Here is a 21,277-nt window from a genome sequence, read left to right as displayed (position 1 = left end):
TTAATGTCAATATTAACTTAAACTTTATTATTTACTATCGTAAGTAACTCGGTACACATATTAGTTCAAGTATTAGTGCAAATATTAGTTCATAGTCTATTAGTACGGGTGATCTCAAATGTGACATTTCATTTCAGATTCAATGTTGAAGACAATAAATTATTTTTTTATAACACTAAATAAATCACAATTTTTAGAGTAAAAATATGAATTGAGACCAAAATTGCAACGTATGATCATAGAGTAGCTACTTTTGTGAGTTTGATAAAGGAAAAATGTTAGGTAAACACATTTTTTTACAAAAATACAACAAATATACTCTTTGTTTTTTTAGAGAAATGTTATCTAGACACATTTTTTGAGACAAAAATACAACATTCAGGGGTAATTATGTCATTTCTCTAAAAAAAGTACAAGTTGGTAGAGAAAAAATAATGATAGTGGAAGAGAAAATGATATGAAATGACAAAATTGTCCATATATGTTGTGTACGTTTTTGTCTTAAAAAATGTGTCTAGATAACATTTCTCGTTTTTTTAATATTTTTTACATTCCTCGTTTTAATGTATCAGTTTTTAATATTTTATATATATTTCTTTACATTCCTCATTTTGCGTGCTTTGTGTTGGAATAACATACCTCTTTGATAAAACATGAGACCAAAAGTGTAATTAAACGATTCGTATATTATAATTTTTTTCCACCCACATTATTTTTTCTTATTCCACCACAGTGGTCTAGGGAGGAAAGAAAGACAGATGAAAGAAAATTACGCAAACCAATGAATGAATTTAGATTAACTTCAGTCTAGGTTCAATCATCAATTTCTGTAAATTTCTTTCCTACTCTTTCTTTTCTTCAAACCAAACGGAGCCTAAAACTATGCCAGCCATATCTTCCAACATCGTCGTACATCTCTGTAAATTTTGGGCCCATGCTCTTTGCATAATTCTGCTTCTAGATCGTCTGAACATGAATCTTATAAGGAAAATGCTCTTTCTTACAATAAATACTAGGTGAAGAAATGCAAAAAATGATCTTGGCTGTAGATTTACACAATTAACCATCCATAAAGATAAAAGTTTTAACTCTTTTAAAATGATGCACTAAACATCTTATTGTATTTCTTGTTAAAATCCTTTCATGATTAGCTATCGGAATGCTCATCTTACAATTGTGTGTACCAATTACGAAATTTGATGTAGTTGTTATTGCTTAGTCTATAAATATTAAAACTTTGTTGAAATTACAAAGATTTAGGTAAATTCTAATATGGATCACTTCATCAATAATATTATAACGAATACGAATTTTACAAAATCCACCGTTGAATTGAAAGTTTATATCATATAGATCATCCATAGAAAAATTTAGAAAAATTGAAAACCATTTGATATGTTATTGAGACATATCAAGATTAACGGTTTATTAAATAACGTAAATTTTGATGGTTAATAACACATCCAATGATTTTCAAAAAAATTTAAAAATTTTATGGATGATCTATACGATATAAACTTTCAATCCAATAGTGAATTTTGTAAAATTCATATTCGGTACATCACTTGTCCACCGTAGCATTAGCCAAGATATCTAAATTTACTAATTTAGTATTCAATGTTGTTCGAATAAAATTCTCAGCAAAAAAAAAAATACACAAATCAAAAAAATACATTGTAAATAGTTATTCTCATTTAATACTCCTATAAATTTAAACTTATTTCATGTATACCCTTATTTAATTATTTTGATTCAACTAACTTACTTATTTTTAATAGAGGAATGCTAATGTCACACTCATTGACACACTCCTATAACCACCCTCTACTTTATTGGTCCACCTCATCCATTTTCTTCTAATGTTTACCTGATAACCGATTATGCAAGAGGAAAGAGTTTTATTTTATTTTTTTAATTTAATTGTTGCATTTTATTTTATTTTTTGACGAAGCATGATTTTCTTTTAAATGGTCAAAGTCAGTAATTAATTGCTAATATTAGTACTTTTCTTTACTGGAACTTGAACACGTATACTTTTACGCCTTTAATCTTTAGCTCAAATTAGTTGAGCTACAATCTCCCACCCTAAAAAGTGCGCAATATTGTAAATTTACACTTTTATATTTTCGTAAATGTCTTGCAAAATTTGGTTTGGCCTAACCTATTTCCATCCTGAAAACCATCCTTGCAAGATTGGCAATTGAAGCACAAAGCATTTGAATCGTAATCGTTGTTCCAAGCATTAGAATCAAGGTCGGTATAAGTAACATTTTCGGTCTTCGTCCATATTATCTGGTTGTAATAAAAAAACACCACAATCCTCTTTATTATAAGCACAGCTAGTGTCGGTATAAGAAACATTTTCAGTCTTCTTCATACAACCACATTCATTTGAAGGCATGTACAACACCCAAATCGTAGAAAACATAAAAATAATTTTGAAAAGCTATAAAACATAAAACTTTAATTAATGACCAATATTTGTGTCGTATAGAAATTCAATTGTAAGATATCCTTATCAAGTTAAGCATTGACAGGAAATAGCACTAGGTAGGTAAGTGAAGAATCATTTGATGTCATTTAATTAGAAATAATTAGTCATTTAATTTGTCATGCATTTTTAAAGTAAAAAGAATGTTAACATGTGCACATGACACATGTTAAGGAATCAAAAATAAATTTTTTTTTTTATCAAAATCAAAAATAAAAATTATACTTTAGAATTTGTGTATTTTAACCTTTCAAACATTAAATTTTTTCATCATTAAATATTGAATTTCTATATTAAGATACTTTATCATACATGCACATGTTAACAAAACCCTTAAAGTAATTGATACATGATCCGGAAAAAATATAGACTATATTCTGATAGTTTTTTTTTTTTATGGATATATTCTGATAGTTAATTGTGCATGTTTGTTAGTATAAAATCTTGGCTAAACAAATCAAGAATCAAGATTCCGAATAGTATAAAATCAGGGCAAATTCTCTCCGTGAGCTTAGCTAGTTGGTAGGGACATCACTATGTGCAGAAGCCCGGATTTGAACCCGGGACACTTCACTTATTTACTTGACAAAAAATAATCGCGACAAAAAATAAATTTTTACTATGAGCATGCAGTTATTTCTAAAACGGTATAGAAATTGAAAAGAATGAACAGAAATGTTATTAAAACAACTTCTTAAACAACATCTGAATATAAAATTGTCAACAGAATAAACTGTACTGAAAACAGTAAAAATACATCCAAGCCATAAAGAACCAACAAAAAGAAAAAGAGCATATAAACCATATAGGCGAAATCATCTACATGCTAATAATTGTCTCTCCTGTTATTCTTGAATGCACAGCAACCAAGGGTGTAGACAATAATCAGGAAAATCAGGAATATGATATTGACAACAGCTGACTTCTTCCAATCACCCTTTATGTTTTGCAATAAGCCAGCTTTGCAAGATTTGCAATTGAAGCACAGAATGTTTGGATCGTTCACCCAAGCATCGCAGTCGGGGTTGCTATAACTAACATTTCCGGTCTTTGTCCAGGTTGTTGGGTTCACATAAGTAAAACCACAGTCGTTTGAAGGCTTACAACATCCGGACTGCACAAAACATCGAAAACAATGAAAATCAAGAAACCAAAAACAGAGATTGAAATGAAATGGCATAAGTTTTCTTGCGTAAAAAAATAAACGAACAGAGATTGAATAAAAGAAAAAGAAGAAAAACTCTAACCTGAAGAGCAGACAAGTTTTCAGTATAGAATTTATCAACAGTATCATTGGCAAATTGGTTATGATATAAAGAGCAAAATTGGCTAGATTGTAAACAACTCTTAATCTTATTCCAATTTTTATTGTTATTAACCCTTTTCTGCAACCAATGAGAATAATCACCAAGTCTATATTCTTTATACCCTTTATCGGATAGTTTTTCACCAGCACCTTTGTTAGTAACAACAAAAGAGAAAATGGTGAAAACAAAGAGAAGAACAATGAGTAAGAACATGAAAAGAAGATAGAACCAAAGAAGCCATGAAACACGAAAACAAGCACCAATGAAACCCATTAGAGAAACAATTAAGAGAAAAACACCAAGGGCAATAATGGGTTTTTCTAACCATCTGTCACATTCAGAGGTGGCTTGTTTGTGTAACCATATTCCCATCACTAAAATTGGAATTGAAAGAAGTAGGGTTAGGAAGTTCAGAATTCCGATAATGTTGTTGCTCAGCTTCATGATGATGATGAAAATGAAAGTATCAAAATCAGAGAGAATGTGAAGAAGAAGAAGAAGAAAAGTACAGAGAAGAGAGAGATATACTGAGTTTTAGGGTTTTGTTAATTATTTATAGAGAAAATTTGTTACTTATTTGTTACGTTATGTTATTTTTTTACCGTTGAGGGGAACAGGTAATAAGTTTAACGCGGAAATCATTAACAATAATAAGGGAATAAAAAACAAATAAAAACGTTAATTAATAATAGTTACAGTATATTCAAAAAATTAAAATTGATTAATACAGTGTATATTTCAAGAATTAATTTCACATGATAATACCAAGAACAAGAATTAATTTCACACGCAATACCATTAATTTTACACGTTTTTGTTGTTTCTCCGTATCTTTTGCTTCCTTTTTTGTTGAGAAATAAAATGAGACAATATCACTCTTCTGTATCTTCAAACTTACTACTATTATTCTCCAAAAAAAACCTTACTACTATAATTTTTTTGAACAGGCCAAAATGAGATATATATAAATATAAATAAAATAGTCTTCTCAACACAAGACGTGCCAAAAGAGACTAAGAAAGATTACAAAAGAGTCAAAGTACAAGAACAAAAAGAAACTAAACTAAACAAGGCTCAAGCAAAGCATAGGACTAGACCACCAACTATGGCAGTTCACAGCTAGAGTACTACTCGTCGCTTTTAACCACCTGTATGAAAAAGTTTTGATCTTGTCCAACATATGATACACTGTGTTTGCTGAGCCTCTAAACAATCTGTGATTTCTTTCGGTCCACACCACCCATACACAAGCAAGCCAAATGAGCTGCATGAAAGAACGTCGTGCTCGAAGATCACCTGCTGAAACTGTGAACCGGACAAAATGATCGGAAAGAGTCTGAGCAGACACCAAAGGAGAACCAATCCAGGAGCTGACAAGGGACCAAAGGGCACCAAAAGTACTGCAGGAAAGGAACAAGTGCTGAGCCGACTCAACCTCTCCGCAACCAGAAACACAATGGTGGTTCGCCGTAGATAAAATCCCTCTAGTAACCAGGTTTGCTTTGGTAGGTAACCTGTCCCGCAAGAGTTGCCAGACACAAATGGAAACCTTCAAAGGAACCTGACGGTGCCAAATAAGACCCGATGCAGCATCCAAAGTAACTGCATCCTGTGTCGTCAAAAGCTGATAAGCACCACGAACAGTATAATCATCATCCAAATCAGACTGCCACTGCCACCTATCTGAAACATGATCCTGCAAAGAGATGGTAAGAAGTAAAGACTGACACTCTCCCAACATCTCCTCCTCCCACGCCCTCAATTTTATACTATAATTATTAAATTATTAAATGTATAAAATTACACTGGAGATTGTTTTATCATATTATTTTGTTACAAATAAAAAAATAAATGAACAAAGTGTTACAAAAAAATAAAGGACCGAAGTATTAAAAAAAATAAAAAGATTAAAGTGTTATAAAAAAAAGATAAATAATTTGCAGTGTAATTATGATAAAAATTAGTACTTTGGTCGGGGAAAAATTATTGTAATGAATAGTAAAATTATGGATCATGCTTACTAGTGTATCTTGGGAACTGCACACTCGTTAAGGAAATTAAAAAAAGGAATTTTTGTATTGAAAAAATTACCTTTTACGCATTAAAAAAATTGATTATACAAGTTTTAAGATATTTTTACTATATTTAGTTTCTTTAACTAGTGTTCGAGGGTATTATTTAACATTTTTCCTAAAATTATTATATGTTTACAAATTTTAGTTCAATTAATTGTCAAAATTGTTAGGTTGAATATATATTTTAAAGTTCAAAGTTTGTTAGCTTTTTTTTTTTTTGAAATTTAAAATTTATAACATTGGTACAAAGACATGTTTTTAGATATGAGTACCGGAGAATATTAGAAGTCCAATACTAATTGACTTCAATTTTTGTCCATCTCATAAGATGTCTAAATTTAGTATCCAATGTTGCTTCGAAAGAAATTCTCAGCCAAAAAATATTTGCCACAAATAGTACTCAATGTGAAAATATTAAATGGATAGTGCTTAATCACACACAAAAACATTTGTCCCAAAATATATTAAATTAAATATTTCAAAAAAAAAAATTAAATCAAATGTTTACTTATCGGTCTTTTTTACTCTTTTCTATTATTAGAAAAAAAAAAGACTCATTTGTGTGTGGAGAAACACTTGTTTGGACACAAGTCCAAATATTATTTGTTGGGCACACTCACAAGAAATAAAAGAAAATAAAAGAAAAAATGTTAAAGTGAATGACATGATGTGACAATTTTATTTTTATTTTAATTTTTTTAATTTATGTGTGTGTCAAAATCTTGTATTTAAATGTTTGTGTTCAAGTAAGTGTTTCTCTTGTGTATGTGTGCACCTAATTAACAATATATATTTAATTTTGTGATCATGTAAGACTTACTTTCCAATCAACGTGTCACTATTTTTTTATAAATAAATTGTTTCATTATATCCTGGTTTGCCACGCTTTCTTTTCTTCTCTTTAAAGAAAATGGGGGCCAAAGAGAATTTTCACAAAGCTCGTGATCAAAGAGCTTCTATGTTATGTGCAAAATTGAGCAAAAGGAGAAGACGTTGAAACCAACTTTAAAGTCTTTTTCAAAGCTTTCTATAGCTATTTGAATCCTATTTATTTATATTTAGGGTGATTTTTGTCTTTAATTATTATTAAACTTATTTTGAATTCTAACCCTTGTTACGTTTAACTTAAAAAAATCAGTTTAAATTCTAATTCATGCATATAAAATATAATGTATCTACCAACTGACTTATATTCTATGAAGCACGAACTCCGACACGATACCGATACAGACACGACGACACTGCTAATGTAAAAAATATAGGATACCGGCATCGTATATATTTATAAAAAATATAAATAGAGAGTCGAAATATATACATATAAATCTAAGTTGAGCAAGTTATTTCTTGAAAAAAGGTTTAAAACAAGGTGTGATAATATATTACCTTTATTTATCCATCTACTATCAAAAATGTTAAAAATATTATAATCAAAATGTAATGTCTTTATCCCTCATTGATCAATATTGTTGTTTCGACATATCTTTAACACTTGTAGATATGTCTAATATGTGCATAATGAGAGTATGAGCAAAGAAAAAACAATTTTTTTAAGACACTTGTCCGACACGTATTGTACGAGTGTTTTACAGGTATCGGACACAATCAAAGGATGTCCAAGTAAAGGAAAAATTGAATTTTTTTGGACACCGATCTGAGCTATCTGACACGTGTCATACACTCATACGAGTGTCGGACACCGCGACACACCTAATCATAGAGGTAATGGTGCTTCATAGCTTATATTTACGGAAACAGTTAACATTAAAGGAAAATAAAAACATTCTAAACATTCCCAAAAAAAATAATCTGAGATGGTATTAATAAACAAATAAAATCAATTATTACCAAATAACTTTAATTCTTCTTTATAACTTTAACTTTGGATTTAACCAAAAAAAAAAATATCAACAAAAAAAGAACTTTAACTTTGACGATTCTAAAAAAAAAGTTAGGGCAAACATAGCCATGTACGTTCTGTTTAGCTTTTGAATGAGTTTTTTATTTTTTTTTACTAAAGCTTTTGAATGAGTTAAAATTGGTTCTAGCTAGTGACATAGAAAGATAGAATTGATTTTGAAAAATGTAATTTTTACTATAAAATTTATTTTTATATTCAGATTTATTGTATAATTCCCTTATAAAGGTGTGGGTGAGTCACACAGGATAAACACTTGTTACAATCAAATTAATTAGTAAAACAAACATATCTGTGGAGCTAAGAACTAGATACGTGAGATTTTCTTTTAAACGGTCAAAGTCAGTAATTAATTGTTAATGTTAGTATTTTTTTCTTTATAGGAACTTGAACACAAATCCTTTTACACCTTTCATCTTTAGCTCAAATCGGTTGAGCTACTCACTCCCACCCTAAATTGAATATCGATTAACATCACTATATTAGAACATCTGTGAATCTTTATCTGTGTATTGCAGAATAAAAAATGCATATATTGTTAATTTACACTTTCACATTTTTGTAGATGTAAAAAACTCTTTCATAGATAATAGGTCAGACTCGTGCCTTGTAAAATTTGGTTTGGCCCGGCCTATTTCCACCCTTACACCTATTATTTCTGATTGCACAACAACCAAAGAAGCACACAATAACCAAGAAAATAAGGATTACAATGTTGACATCAACCAACTTCTTCCAAATGTGGCTGTCTTGGAGAAAGCCATCCTTGCAAGATTGACAATTGAAGCACAAAGCATTTGGATCGTTGTTCCAAGCATTACAGTCAGAGTTGGTATAAGTAACATTTTCGGTCTTCGTCCATATTATCTGGTTGTAATAAAAAACACCACAATCCTCTTTATTATAAGCACAGTTAGGGTCGACATAAGAAACATTTTCGATCTTCTTCGTAAAACCACATTCATTTGAAGGCATACAACATCCGATCTGTAGAAAACATAAAAAGAATTTTGAAAATCCATAAAACATAAAACTTTAATGACCCGTATTTGTGTCATATAAAAATTCAATTGTAAGATATCCTTATAAAGTTAAGCATTGACAGGAAATAACACTAGGTAGGTAAGTGAAGAATCATTTAGTGTCCTTTGAAGCTCAAAATTAAAACCCCGAATATCAAATCAAAATCACAAAAAAGCTAAACTTTTGACAACCCAAAAAAGCAATCAAAATCAAGAGCATGTATTCAATAAAGAAAATTTAAAATAAAAACCCTAACCTCAAGACTGGACAAGTGGGAGGTGTCGTCCAAATGCTGGTTAGGTAATTTGCAAATATCTTGAATTTGCAAAGAACTTTTAATTGTATTCCAATTATCTCTATCGTTAACTAACCAATTGGAATGAACACCAACGCCTTTGTTTGTAACAACAATAGCAAAAATGGTGAAAATGAAGATAAGAATGATGAGCAAAAACATAACAAAGAGATAGAACAAGAGAACCCATGAAACACGACAACAAGCACCTATGAAGCCCATTAGAGAAACCACCAAGAGGAAAACGCCAAGGGCAATAAAGGGTTTTTGCAACCATTTGTCGTATTGATCTGTGTGTACTATTTTGGGTAACCATACTGCCAAACATAACATTGCTATCGACAGAATTAAGGTTAGGAAGTTCATAATTCCGACCAAAATGTTGCTGAACTTCATGATGATGATGATGATGAAAACGGAAGTATCAAAATAAGAGAATGTGAAAAGAAAAGAAAAAAAAACTATAGAGAGATTTTTGTTTTTAACAAAAAGTAAAATAAAAATTTCTCGATAGTTTTTTTTTATCGAACTGTAATTTTCTTTATTTATAAAGTAATAGCATAAATTTGTAAAGAATTTATACACAAAATAATGAAATGTTGTTGGTGGTGTTTGTTTTAACAGTTGAGGAGAACAGGTAAGTTTAGCAAGAAAATTGCCAACAACGAAATAAAAATAAAAACAAAAACATGATTAATAGGAATTAACATCGGAGTTAATTGTCCAAAAAAAATAGACCAGAGTTAATTCCATCTGTAAAAAAAACCATATATTTTTTTTGTTATGCTATGCAATATTATTAGTACTATCCATTAATACATTATTATTAATAAAAGGAAAATAGATTTGTAATAGTAATACTATCAAAATTAATTAGTTGGTTAAAAAACTAAATATCATATTTTACTATTTTAAAACTAAATTTAAGATGGTCAAAAATTATAAATGTGAGAAATACTAAACTCGGTAAAATTAAAAATGTTAACATTATAGAGACAGTTGAGTTAGCACATGTTTAAATAATGATTTTTTGTCTCATAGCTCAAATGGTAGCTAGTCGGAGTTCGAAATCCGAATTCCACATTTCTTCATATTTAAATGTGATAGTCTAGCCATTAGGCTACTTGACCCAAAAAAAATTGTGTGTGGGTGTTAACACTTCGATTCTTAGGAGACGAGGTCCAAGTAATCTGGAGTTCGACTGTAAGGTAAGTAAAATATGGTCAAAAAATTGTTCTATCTAAGAATTGAACTCGAGTATTTCCGAACAATCTATCTTTTGGTAAAGCATATTAACCACTTGAACTCAATGTTTTAGTTTTAAATAATGATTGTTAAATCTTAACTTAGATGAATTAGTCAAGTTAAGAGAGACATTCATATTGCATATAGAAATAATATATCAAATGGAGTGTAGCTCAATTGCTAGAACAAATTAAACTTTTTTTAAAAGTAATATAGTGGTTAAAAATTCCACATTTAAAACGAATAAGTGGAGTGTTTGAAATTCGAACAATATAGGATAAAGTATAAGGTATTCTGACAAACCTAACGTTATACCAAACTTAGATATTCTCACAAGTGTCTTAAATCCAATATAATGACATGATATAACAATTCACAAGTGTGAGCCAAAAACAACATTTCATTTTTCGCAGCTTACTAACGTGTAGTATTCAAGAAAATTATTAACCCATAGAAAATCTACAAGTGAAGGTTACTCCCATCTTATTGCAGGAAGGTTCTTATATTTATATGCAATCAACATCAAGAACATGAAAATTAGAATTTATCAACGGCGTCATTTGCAAACTGGTAATAAAAATTAGAGCAAAGTTGTTGAGATTGAAAACAACTCTTAATGGTATTCCAATTATTGTTATTGTTAACTCTATTCTGCAACCAATTGGAATAACCACCAAGCCTATACTCCTTATACCCTTTATTCGGCAAAGTTTCACCGGCGCCTTTGTTAGTTACAACAAATGCAAAGATTGTGAAAGAGAAGACAAGAATGATGGGGAAAAGCATGACAATGAGATAGAAGCGGAGAAACCACGAGACACGACAACAAGCACCTATAAAACCCGTTAGAGAAACCACCAACTGGAAAACACTGAGGGAAATAATGAATTTTGCTGCCCATGTATCGCATTCTGAGTGATAATTTTTGGTTACCCATACACCCAAAACTAATATTGGTATTGACATAATTAGAGTTACGAAGTTCAGAATTCCGATTAAGATGTTGCTGAACTTCATGGTGATTGATGGTGAAATGATGGTCAAAAGCAGAGAGTGTGAAGAAAAAGAAAACTACATACGGATACTATCAAATATTTTACATTTTCAATGATCATCTCTATTTTAGGTATTCGGGGAATCCTTCTTAATAGACGAAATATTCCTATTATAGATAGAAAGAGTTTTTTGGGTTTTTTCACTATTGAGGACAGTAAAGGTAAGTTTAACATGGAAATTTCCAACAAAGGAAAAAAAAAAAACTAGTAATAATTAATAAACTAAACAAGAGGATTCTATCTCAGTGTCCAAAAAAAGGGATTTCATCTCACGTGTACAGGTAAAATAGTCTTACAACATGCACAAATGTATTGTTTACCATTTGATTAATAAATCTCATCATATCTCATTTGTTTCAATTCCAATGATGTAATTTATTGATCCAATGATGAAAACTATCTTGTATATGATACTAATCGTTTTAAATGTAAGTCCCTTTTTTTACTAAATTTAGTCAGCAACATATTTTTGTATTTGAAAACTAAAAGTAAAAAAAAAAAAAAATTTGTACTGTATTAAAGACGAATTGTTTGGACAACTTGAGTGTTTGACCGCATCTTATAAAATAAAGCGTTGAAGTAATGTGCGACGACTACATATTTTTTCTTATAAAAAAAAGTTTTAAGATGAAGTTGAATTTCAGGGAAGGCCTTAAGGCTCTGCGCCACTGCATCTTCATCTTTAACTTTGTGAAGTCGTGCACGTGTGCGATATGGGACACTTTGGCCACCATAGAAGCCACCCTTCTTTTATCAAAAGAGGGTAGGGAAGTGTCAGGATATAATTTGGGAGGATGGAGCTGACAAATTTATAGATTAAATTCAATCTTCTGAACAAAGAAAATAATATATCAGAGCCATTATATTAGCTTAAAAAGCAAAATTGTTTCAGGAATGTGTGGAGCAAGCAATGTTCATAAGCTGCCTTATTTGAACAATCATGACTTGGTGAAGATAATCAATCAAATGTATTTAAGAAAAAATAAACCAACAGATTGTTGAAAAAATTTCATTCATATGCCTCAGAACTAAGGGTAGCCAACACACATGCTTTTCAAAGAGGTCCTGGAAAAGTGCCATTGTCCCTTTGTTCATTCCACTTTTCAACCTGCAATAATTTGAATCAAACGGAAAATTAAAATATAGAAATGATAACAAAAGAACTTCAGTATAATATTTTGTAATAACTCATGTCAGCTCATGTGGAGTACTACCAGAATTTCAAATTTGTGACAAAATTTGAAATAAGTAGCTCTTTGCCCAAATGAGGAAAATATACTAGCAGTGATGTAATAACTCATGTCATGCGTGGAGTATATGTCTAGAGACTAATTAGAAGGGTGGTTTTTTTTTTTAAGAACAAACAATGTATTCCAAGCAAATTCACTAATAAATACTGAATACAAATATAAGTGAATTCGTCAACAGAAAATTGTGTATAACCTACGAAACCCCAATGGAACTAGAATACATAAGACACAATCCATTAGTCATGGAAATAAGTAAATGTGCTTGGGAAAGAAACCATAGAATAGAGGGAGGCAAACTAGAAACGAAAAATTTACACAGACAAATGCATAAACGCACAAAAGCTCAAAACATTTGAAGCTAGGACGCAAGAGCATGACCAGTGCAATGGCCATACAGTATAAACTGAATTATAAGGAGTTTCCCTAGTATAAATGCAAACAAACAAGACAGTGCTTTTCTTTCACCCTTGCGTATTTGGAATGACTTACCTTAACACTCAAGAATTCTTTTGACTCCAACTCTCTAAATAAAGTGAATAGTTAAGGTAATGACTTCCATTAAACGATATAGACTATCTTGTTAAAACATAGATAAACACACAATTTCGTTGAATAGTGATGTTGTAAATAAGGGTAAGGGTAATCCAAATGAAGACAAAGTGGAGAGTCGAACTGGGAATTTAGTTATTCTTACTGCGAAAATTTCTAGTTCCTACATGTTTAAAGTTAGCTGATGGAAAGGACTAACTCTCATGGACAAACACCAAAATCGAATTAAGTTTCGCTGCCTATGACATCAATCTTTACATTAAGGTAAATTTGCGGTCTGTCCCAACAAAGTAAACCAAAAAGTTAAGATGCTTGCTTATCAGAAAGGGAGAAAAAAAACTTAAGGTATGCTTACCCATTCACCGGGGCAAAGAGAACGATAATATTTGGCAAATTTCTCACAGTCGCCTGAACTTTCACCTTTTACTGCCATGCACCTGTAATTAAAGTCAGGCTTTAAATAAAATACTTAAAAAACTATTTTTGCTTCACCAGATAGCCAGAGTCGAGAAATTCACCTATGAAACTCTATGTAGCGAGTGAAACAGTGTCGGGTTTGATTGGTTGTAGGAAAACGAAAATCAACAGGTGCTGTTTTTAGCTCAATCTAAAAGGAAGCAACACAATACTAAGTCAAGAAGAAGTCTACAGGACAGAATAGAAATATATCTGCAGCATTAAAATTAAAACTTAAATGGGATAAAATGTATCTCATAAGAAAGTTAGTGAGTGGTATTGTATCATAGCATATAGGTTTAAGCAATGAAGATAAGCATATCTTAAAAATATGATCCATATGAGAATGCAGAATATGTAAACAAAGACAACATACACATCTTGATTCAGAATCGTATGTAAATTGTGTTATAGGGGGGTCAATTCTGCCATTTGCAGTAAAACTAAAACCATCTGTAGAAGTTTAATTGCTACATGCCATTTCTTTGCGATAACTACGATATCGATGAAATGAATCATAAGTATCGGTGAAATGAATCATACTTACTAGCAATAAAAAAGAAAATATTCATTGTGAAGTCAAAATTCAAAAAATAAATGAACCCCTGAGGCAGCTGTGAGTCAGTGACATAAATGATTATAATCATTTATAGGCACAACCGTAGAATGTCTATCAGTGCCCCAGCTGTAGGGATCCATGTAAGGTTTTATAGCTATATGAAACTATTAACTTAATAACTATTAACTATTTTCCAAAGTATAAAACATACTACTGTACCTTTGTTCTCGATTATAATTAAAAATAATTAATCACACACTAATTAAACAATTTAGTTAAATACAATTAGTCTTCTTTATCTCAAATAAAATAAGTTGATTCTCAAAAGTACCATTCATGAAAACTTATTTCATGAGAATACAAGGTCATTGAAAATAAAACGAGTAAACCACCAAATCAGCCTTTGACTTTTAGAGCACTCTCAATCAAATAGATACCTAACTTTATAAATATTTCAAAAAGGTCTATGACTCTGCGAAATTTTACTCATATTAGTCGTTCCATGAATAATATCAGGGACTAAATTGATAATAAGTAAAGTAGATAAACTTAGGGACCAGTTGATAGTAAGTTGTTATAGGGACTTAGTTAATAATAATTGGTTAAATATAAGGACCAATTTGAAAATTTAATATAATCAGCGACCTTTTTGAAATAATCATAACCTCAAGGATCTATTTGAAGGTACCTAAAATTTGCGATAATAAAAAAAATAAACATCTCAATTTCTAATCTATAATCTTAATTTATTCAAACAACATTGAAGAATTGAACTGTAACAAAATCCGCAACGAATTTAATTTATTTAAAATTAAAAACCATGAAATGCTGATATATTGACGTAGAGAATAAAATGACATGCAATCGAGAATATTACAGGAAGGAAAAATAAATGCAATCAACAAAATGATCGAACAATAGATCAATGAGAGAATACACATTTTCATAACACATGAATATGCAAAACATCAAAAGATAATGAATCGGAATCTGTGAAAAGCGAAAAAGGAGAAGGAAAGGGAAATTTAATTTAAAAATTTAAAAAAAAAATGAATATACGGTTGTGATTCAGGCGGAGACGGAGAGAACAGGAGCGTACCTCCGCCATGAGTGAGAGAGAAGACAGACTCGATCAATCAACAATTCAATTCGACGAACAAAATCAAACAAAGAACAAATTTGATAAATAAATATAAATATTACAGGGTCTTGATATGGGCCTTGCTTTAAAGAAGGCCTATTGATTAATTTATTGATTAATTAAGGGTTGTTTTTTGCACCCTCTTTTATAAAACTTTTTTTTTATATTTTGGACGCTCTGATTAATTAAGGCCTGTTGATTAATTTACTGAAAGCAATCCTATTGTTTTTTTTTTACTAAATATTTGTGAGGACTTATATGTAATTAATTAAAGTTCAAATGGTGTGTTTGGATGGAGTAATTAGAAATTTAAGAGGATTTGAAATTCTAAACAATTCAAATTGTTGTATTTGAATAACCTTCATTTTTAAATGTGTGTTTGGATAGAGCAATATGAAATTTCATTGTGAACAATTTTAGGTCACTTTTATAAATTTGAAAAGTTTTGGGTCAATTTGAAAAATAGGGACAAATTTACAATTTTCAAAATTTTAAAGGACCCGTTTGTGAATTTTGAGGACCAATTTGCAATTTTTGAAAAATTCAGGGGTCAATTAGCAATTAAAAATATTATAGGGGTCAATTTGAAAGTTTTGAAACATATGGGAGGAAGAAATTTCAAATTCCTAACTTTTTTGTGTCATTTAAAATTCCTTAAATTAACTTGGACAAAATATTTCATAAATTCCCATCGTTTTAAATTTTTTTACAAATTAATCATTCAAACAAGAAAATTTTGAAAAAAAAAAAAAATTGAATTCCCTCAAAACACTCCTCCATCCAAATGGACTATTAAGCTAGTCCATCACATTGGCCTAAAGCAAAATGAAGTTAGGAAATTGCTCCTTAGGTTTTTTTATATGCTCATAGGTCCTTCGAAATTGTCTTTTATATTGTCAAACATATAAGAGGGTCTTTGTTTTTTTGTTTTGTCTGGCTAGTAATCATGTTATAAATGTGAAATATCGATAAATTTTGTTAATGATTAATATATGTTGGAAAATTTGGTTGACCATTTTCAATTGAGTCTCCTTTCCATGCCATATTTTTTCATTCAAAAGGGTTGAATCCAAGCTCTTGCTTAAAGAATCAGAATTCAATTCCAATCAAACCAATGTAATAATTTAATTTCAATTATCCAGCAACATGGATTCAAATTTGGAGAGTTGAATCAAGGATTTGAAGATAAGGGCAGCATAGATGTGGTAAGCAGAGAGAATATCAAATTAGGTGTATAGAGTAAAAGAGTAAATGTGGAAAGGGTATCACAAATTAGTTCAATGAGGTGTTTAGAGTAAGAGTAAGAAAGCCACTTTTAATCCTCACCCATTTTATAATTTCAGACAAAATAGGGTTTTTCTCGTCCAAATGATAGTGATTTTTAAGAATTATGGGATGGGATGGGATTGGGAGGTGGAAAAAAAATCGCTTTGATAGTGAAGTACTCAAGTATAACTTATGAAACCCTCGTGCTCTTGGCATTTTCTAGCCCTTGATTCCATGATAAACAATGGCAAGCTCAACATTGTTAGTGTTGTGTCTCCTCTCCAAAGGTCGACCCTGCTGCATTTTTTAGTTCTAACTTTTGGAGTCATGAGATTGAGTCTCCACTCTGCCATGTATGCCTACGACAACTTTGACTTTTCCCATCGATGGCCTCTTCTACAACGGTGAGGGTGCACCACCACACCACCCATCCTTCTACCAAATATCAACTGACCTCCACCCGAAACCACCCCCCTTTACTTTAGATATGGTCCTCCAACACTCAGATCTAGTCCTCCTGACTTCATATTTGTTTTAGTATTTTATGATAATTTTAGGTCGTTGTTGATGTTTGTAGCTTTTGCATTCTCTTGTTATCACGTATGTGGAAGTTGTTTTTTAGTGTTTATTTTGTCTACTTCAGATCACCAAGTCTATGATTTTTAGTGTTTTTTTTTCTTTTATCTTTGTTGCTTATTTGTTTGTTGGTGTTCTGCAGGGGACGTCTATTTCTTTCTTATCTAGCCAAGATGGTCATGATTTTGAAGATGTATAAGTCAGGAGCAAGTTAGGGTTTAAAGTTGTATTAGTTGATTTTGCATTAGCGGGTAGTTGATCTACACGTGATGTAATGTTTGACTTTTAGCTAATAGAATGAAATATAAAAAAAAATCTCGACAAAAAAAAATAGTAAAATTCAAGGCTACCTACTATAGTACTATACCTGAGTGCCAATTCCCTTCAGAATCTGTGATAACAAACCCCAAAACTAGCAGGCATGGGGTTCCCAAAACAAATGTCACCCACATTAATAATAGTGAAAGCTACCCCCTAGGGGAAGAAACAAGTTTGTTGCAACTATCCTCATGAATATATGGTAAGGAACACAAATGTTTAAAGTTGTAACTATCTCATAAATATTGGACAAAGCTGCATTAGGAGTAACTTGCAGTCAAAAAAATGGGTGTGTCTGGATCTCCAAATCTACAAAAGGTCGACAACTAAAGTGTTTGAGATAATTCCCAAGACTCAATTCATGATTTGGAGGCACACAAACTCTTAGGACATGTTTATTAGTTGAGTTTTGGAAGGTTTGGTGGGGAAGACTCTGGCAATCTAGCAACGAGGATGTCCAATTTGTTAAAGTGTGTTTGAATTATACCGATTTATTATATATAGGTACGAGAATGTCCGATGTCAATTTCCTATACTATGTCATATTGTGTAACTGCTGCAAATAAGTTTAGAGTATAAACTACCAATTTATTGAAGGAAAAAAGTATACACTACCAGTTATTATAACCACATGCATCTACAATTGCTGAAAGGAAAATTAAACTCATGTCGGCAATTTTTGAAACAGTATCGATGCAAAAAGGTGAGTTAAACCAACAAAATTCAGATATGCACCAAACAACAAATGAAAAGATGATTTGAGTGTGTACTTGTTAGTATCCATAATGATTTGCAAACTGTCTAATCATTTCTGATGAATAACAAATCCTAAGCATGTTTAATAAGATTGGTTCCTCCTGGTTAAAAACTTCAAAATCAATAACAAAGCTTACAACTACACCTACCGTAAGTTGTTTGAGAGACATATCTTTGGCTCCTTCATTTGCAGTTTAATGCAACAATTCGCAAAACTGCATGATGTTTTAAGGAAATGAGCAATCAATAAAACCACCCAATCTGAGATTTACATAGGAAAAATCATCACATCCCCATTGCATTGTACCAACAAAAGCTGAAGTCAAGCTGCATATGATTGATCGTCACTCATTAAACTTCATCTCCCAGCAACTGATGGATCATAAGTACCTACCCAACCAGCACCGCTACCATCAGTACTATTTACAACTGCTACTCCATTGCTGTCAACAACCGGTACCATAGACTCTCCTACTTGGCCAATACCCATCTGACCATGAGCTCTCCCATAATGGTCGAGAAAGGGACCACTGCCATCTGCCGGGGCAGCAGCTCCAAACAGATTTGGTGCTGTTTACATAGTATCAATGCATCATAAACAAATATGTATAGAAATATCATATTAAGAGACAGCAACCTACTGAAGGCAGAGACTTACCATTTATTCTTTTCTCAGCATTCAAAATCTCAGACCGTAACATTTCAACTTCTCTCGCCATCGCTATTAGTTTCTTCTCTTTTGCTTTTAAGTGATCTACTAGCTCTACATTTTTGCTCTTTTCATATTCGAATGTGTCACTATCAACCAAAGCAGATTTGAACATTTACATGAGAAGTTAACATAAAATTCAAGTCAACGTACTGATACAAAAAGTATGCAACATGATGCGCACGAGTAACAAATTCTTTAAAGTTTTAGGCATATAATGGCACCCATGAATAGTAAAACTGACTTAAATCACAAAATGATAGATATCAAAAACAATTTCATTGCATCCTCAAAAGATTCAGGAGTCCTTCATATAAGTTTTGAACTGTTTTCATTTCACCCCCTGATAGTTTCACGACAGTATATCAGCAATAGGAGACTCAGACTATTATACCACTCGTAATAGCCTCTTCAAAGATAACATGCCATATCTTAAATGCAGTCATATCCTGCTAAGTTTAGATAGTTAGAAGAAAGGAATAGTCCTTATCAAGAGCATGTGGTTCTTAACTTTGCTATTACCATTTTTTTGGAACGACAACTTTGCTACTACTACTGTACTCACCATTGATAAAGCAAACATGAATAAATCTCTTAGATTGTTTCATATATGGGTAACAGCTTTTTGCTTGTACAATATGTTCATTCTCATGGTATAAGTATAACAACTATGATTACCAAATTCAAATTTTGAATCGAAATACCAACTTTTCAAATTCTGAATCGAATCTTATTATGAATCATAAGATACAGACCCACAAGATACGACATTTTAAAGTAAAAATCTAAAATCAAGTGACATTGCAAAATTATAAGCTGATTTAAGTTTAGGTAGTTAAACATTCTCATTATAATGAAATAGAATTCATCATAGTGAATCAGGATTCATCATAATAACTCGGAACTCAAAATGAAACTCATGTTCAAAATACATGCATACTAGAGATTCATATCGATTAGATTTAGTTTTGTATCGAATCGAGATACACTTGCATGTGCCATGTATAGTAAGCTATTGATAACCATGATAACAATAACAACTATAACAAAAATAAATCATACTAGGCAGAACCAGTTGCAAAGATCAAACAATGTCAATATATGTTATGTGAAAAAAGCCATGCCAGATAATGGACAGACTTCAATACTCACCGAATCCGCTGGTGCTCTTGCACTAAACTATCCAATTCAGCGTGACAATCCGGCAAACATTTAACATCGCCAATAGCCTTCTTCAATTCATGAGTAGCTAATTGAATTTGAGCACTCAATTCTTGCCTAGAAGCGGCCAAATTCTGCGCCTCAATATGAGCCTGTTGAAGCTCCTTCTTAACAGTATCACTAGCTCTAATATCAACCTCCATTTTAGCAATCTTATCTAATAAAACTCTAATTTGAATATCACTTTCAGTTTGAGTACTTCTAATGTGTGACTTAATCTTTTGCACATCTTGTGCAGCAGCAACAAGTGCATCTCTTAAAGCTTTATGTGTATTTGCTAATCTATGATTATCACCTGCAAGTCGTTCGATTTCTGCTTCTTGAGCGGCGAGTTTGTTTTCCAAAACATGAGAAGGAATTGAACCATGGTTATGCCTCATTGTTACACGGTGAACTTAAATAGATGATGGAAACTTTACCCTAAGAGTTATTCATCTGAGTATGAAATTGTACTTGTGCAAAAATCAATACCCTAACTATTCAAGGTATGTGCAATCTATGCTTTCAATTGCGCCGGTTTAGGGCGCAATAACACGGAATCGCAGGGTGGATATCGCGGCCGCGAATGGCATTCTCTGACCTGGACGGACTTTAACGCTGCTTTTCTGGTGGCTGACGACGAACTCCGACGACGAGTTCAGTTCAAGACGACTTCGATCCAACCTGTTTCTGATTCAAAAACAAGGGCAAAATGGAACCAGTTATAAGGTGGGTTTGTTTTAAATATTTTTAAGAATTTTTTTTTTAATTTATTTTATCATTTTAATATTGTTTGTTATAGATTTTTTAACAAATTCATTTTATAAAAAAATCATTAATTCCAAAATGTAGGAGCAAAACATTTTAAAAAGAAAAATCTTCCCCTGGAATATCATCACATTCATTGACTTCCCGCTAAATAATGTCTTCTCGGTAAATAATGAAAAATTTTCACCTCTTAATTGGCCTTAAGAACATTTATAATTATGTGAATGATCTTTTGGTCAACTACACTTCATTCTCTTCACAATTGTAGACCTTGGACAATCAATGCGGAATTCATTTGAACCTCAAGTTTCGTCACTTAT

General features: G+C 31.4%; 6 protein-coding genes across 7 annotated transcripts; all 6 read right to left on the bottom strand.

Moving 5' to 3' along the window:
* Positions 1-3,147: 3,147 nt before the first annotated feature.
* LOC123908837 (tetraspanin-8-like) lies at positions 3,148-4,305 on the bottom strand. Its single transcript, XM_045959565.1, has 2 exons — positions 3,739-4,305; positions 3,148-3,605 (listed from the first exon to the last, which is right to left on the bottom strand). Exons 1-2 carry the CDS (start codon positions 4,240-4,242, stop codon positions 3,318-3,320), a joined length of 792 nt encoding a protein of 263 aa, XP_045815521.1. The 5' UTR covers positions 4,243-4,305; the 3' UTR covers positions 3,148-3,317.
* A 556-nt stretch (positions 4,306-4,861) lies between these two features.
* LOC123904650 lies at positions 4,862-6,127 on the bottom strand. Its single transcript, XM_045954286.1, has 2 exons — positions 6,112-6,127; positions 4,862-5,481 (listed from the first exon to the last, which is right to left on the bottom strand). The coding sequence occupies exons 1-2, from the start codon at positions 6,125-6,127 to the stop codon at positions 4,862-4,864; spliced, it is 636 nt and encodes a 211-aa protein (XP_045810242.1).
* Positions 6,128-8,325: 2,198 nt separating this feature from the next.
* On the bottom strand, positions 8,326-9,523 carry LOC123909559 (tetraspanin-7-like). Of its 2 annotated transcripts, none has more exons than XM_045960420.1 (2): positions 9,071-9,523; positions 8,326-8,778 (listed from the first exon to the last, which is right to left on the bottom strand). In XM_045960420.1, exons 1-2 carry the CDS (start codon positions 9,503-9,505, stop codon positions 8,386-8,388), a joined length of 828 nt encoding a protein of 275 aa, XP_045816376.1. In that variant the 5' UTR covers positions 9,506-9,523; the 3' UTR covers positions 8,326-8,385. The 2 variants fall into 2 exon arrangements, with proteins under 2 accessions (XP_045816376.1, XP_045816377.1); XM_045960421.1 differs by having other exon boundaries at positions 8,326-8,658.
* Positions 9,524-10,891: 1,368 nt separating this feature from the next.
* Positions 10,892-11,439, bottom strand: LOC123910402 (tetraspanin-8-like). Its single transcript, XM_045961498.1, has one exon. It carries the CDS (start codon positions 11,369-11,371, stop codon positions 10,892-10,894), a length of 480 nt encoding a protein of 159 aa, XP_045817454.1. The 5' UTR covers positions 11,372-11,439.
* An 801-nt stretch (positions 11,440-12,240) lies between these two features.
* Positions 12,241-15,449, bottom strand: LOC123909452 (cytochrome c oxidase subunit 6b-2). Its single transcript, XM_045960294.1, has 4 exons — positions 15,323-15,449; positions 13,727-13,815; positions 13,564-13,645; positions 12,241-12,517 (listed from the first exon to the last, which is right to left on the bottom strand). Exons 1-4 carry the CDS (start codon positions 15,329-15,331, stop codon positions 12,464-12,466), a joined length of 234 nt encoding a protein of 77 aa, XP_045816250.1. The 5' UTR covers positions 15,332-15,449; the 3' UTR covers positions 12,241-12,463.
* A 2,718-nt stretch (positions 15,450-18,167) lies between these two features.
* LOC123909451 (protein FLX-like 4) lies at positions 18,168-20,914 on the bottom strand. The gene is made up of 3 exons (XM_045960293.1): positions 20,142-20,914; positions 18,939-19,078; positions 18,168-18,850 (listed from the first exon to the last, which is right to left on the bottom strand). The coding sequence occupies exons 1-3, from the start codon at positions 20,588-20,590 to the stop codon at positions 18,639-18,641; spliced, it is 801 nt and encodes a 266-aa protein (XP_045816249.1). The 5' UTR covers positions 20,591-20,914; the 3' UTR covers positions 18,168-18,638.
* Positions 20,915-21,277: the final 363 nt, after the last annotated feature.

The sequence above is a fragment of the Trifolium pratense genome, linkage group LG2 (assembly GCF_020283565.1).
Source record: "Trifolium pratense cultivar HEN17-A07 linkage group LG2, ARS_RC_1.1, whole genome shotgun sequence".
NCBI classification, from domain to species: domain Eukaryota; kingdom Viridiplantae; phylum Streptophyta; class Magnoliopsida; order Fabales; family Fabaceae; genus Trifolium; species Trifolium pratense.
Note: the sequence above shows the minus strand (reverse complement) of the source record. Positions and strands in the feature narration are given on the sequence as shown.

Excerpts from the sequence above, each read along its gene's own strand:
- LOC123908837 (XM_045959565.1), bottom strand. The coding sequence starts at position 4,242 with ATGAAGCTGAGCAACAACATTATCGGAATTCTGAACTTCCTAACCCTA. Across the intron at positions 3,606-3,738 it reads AAAACTTGTCTGCTCTTCAG|TCCGGATGTTGTAAGCCTTC; the intron begins GTTAGAGTTTTT and ends TGTTTTGTGCAG.
- LOC123909559 (XM_045960420.1), bottom strand. The coding sequence starts at position 9,505 with ATGAAGTTCAGCAACATTTTGGTCGGAATTATGAACTTCCTAACCTTA. Across the intron at positions 8,779-9,070 it reads CCCACTTGTCCAGTCTTGAG|ATCGGATGTTGTATGCCTTC; the intron begins GTTAGGGTTTTT and ends TGTTTTCTACAG.
- LOC123910402 (XM_045961498.1), bottom strand. The coding sequence starts at position 11,371 with ATGAAGTTCAGCAACATCTTAATCGGAATTCTGAACTTCGTAACTCTA.
- LOC123909452 (XM_045960294.1), bottom strand. Across the intron at positions 13,646-13,726 it reads CGCTACATAGAGTTTCATAG|GTGCATGGCAGTAAAAGGTG; the intron begins GTGAATTTCTCG and ends CTTTAATTACAG. Across the intron at positions 12,518-13,563 it reads CTCTTTGCCCCGGTGAATGG|GTTGAAAAGTGGAATGAACA; the intron begins GTAAGCATACCT and ends AAATTATTGCAG.
- LOC123909451 (XM_045960293.1), bottom strand. The coding sequence starts at position 20,590 with ATGAGGCATAACCATGGTTCAATTCCTTCTCATGTTTTGGAAAACAAA. Across the intron at positions 19,079-20,141 it reads CAAGAGCACCAGCGGATTCG|TGACACATTCGAATATGAAA; the intron begins GTGAGTATTGAA and ends TTTGGTTGATAG. Across the intron at positions 18,851-18,938 it reads TGCTGAGAAAAGAATAAATG|CACCAAATCTGTTTGGAGCT; the intron begins GTAAGTCTCTGC and ends CTATGTAAACAG.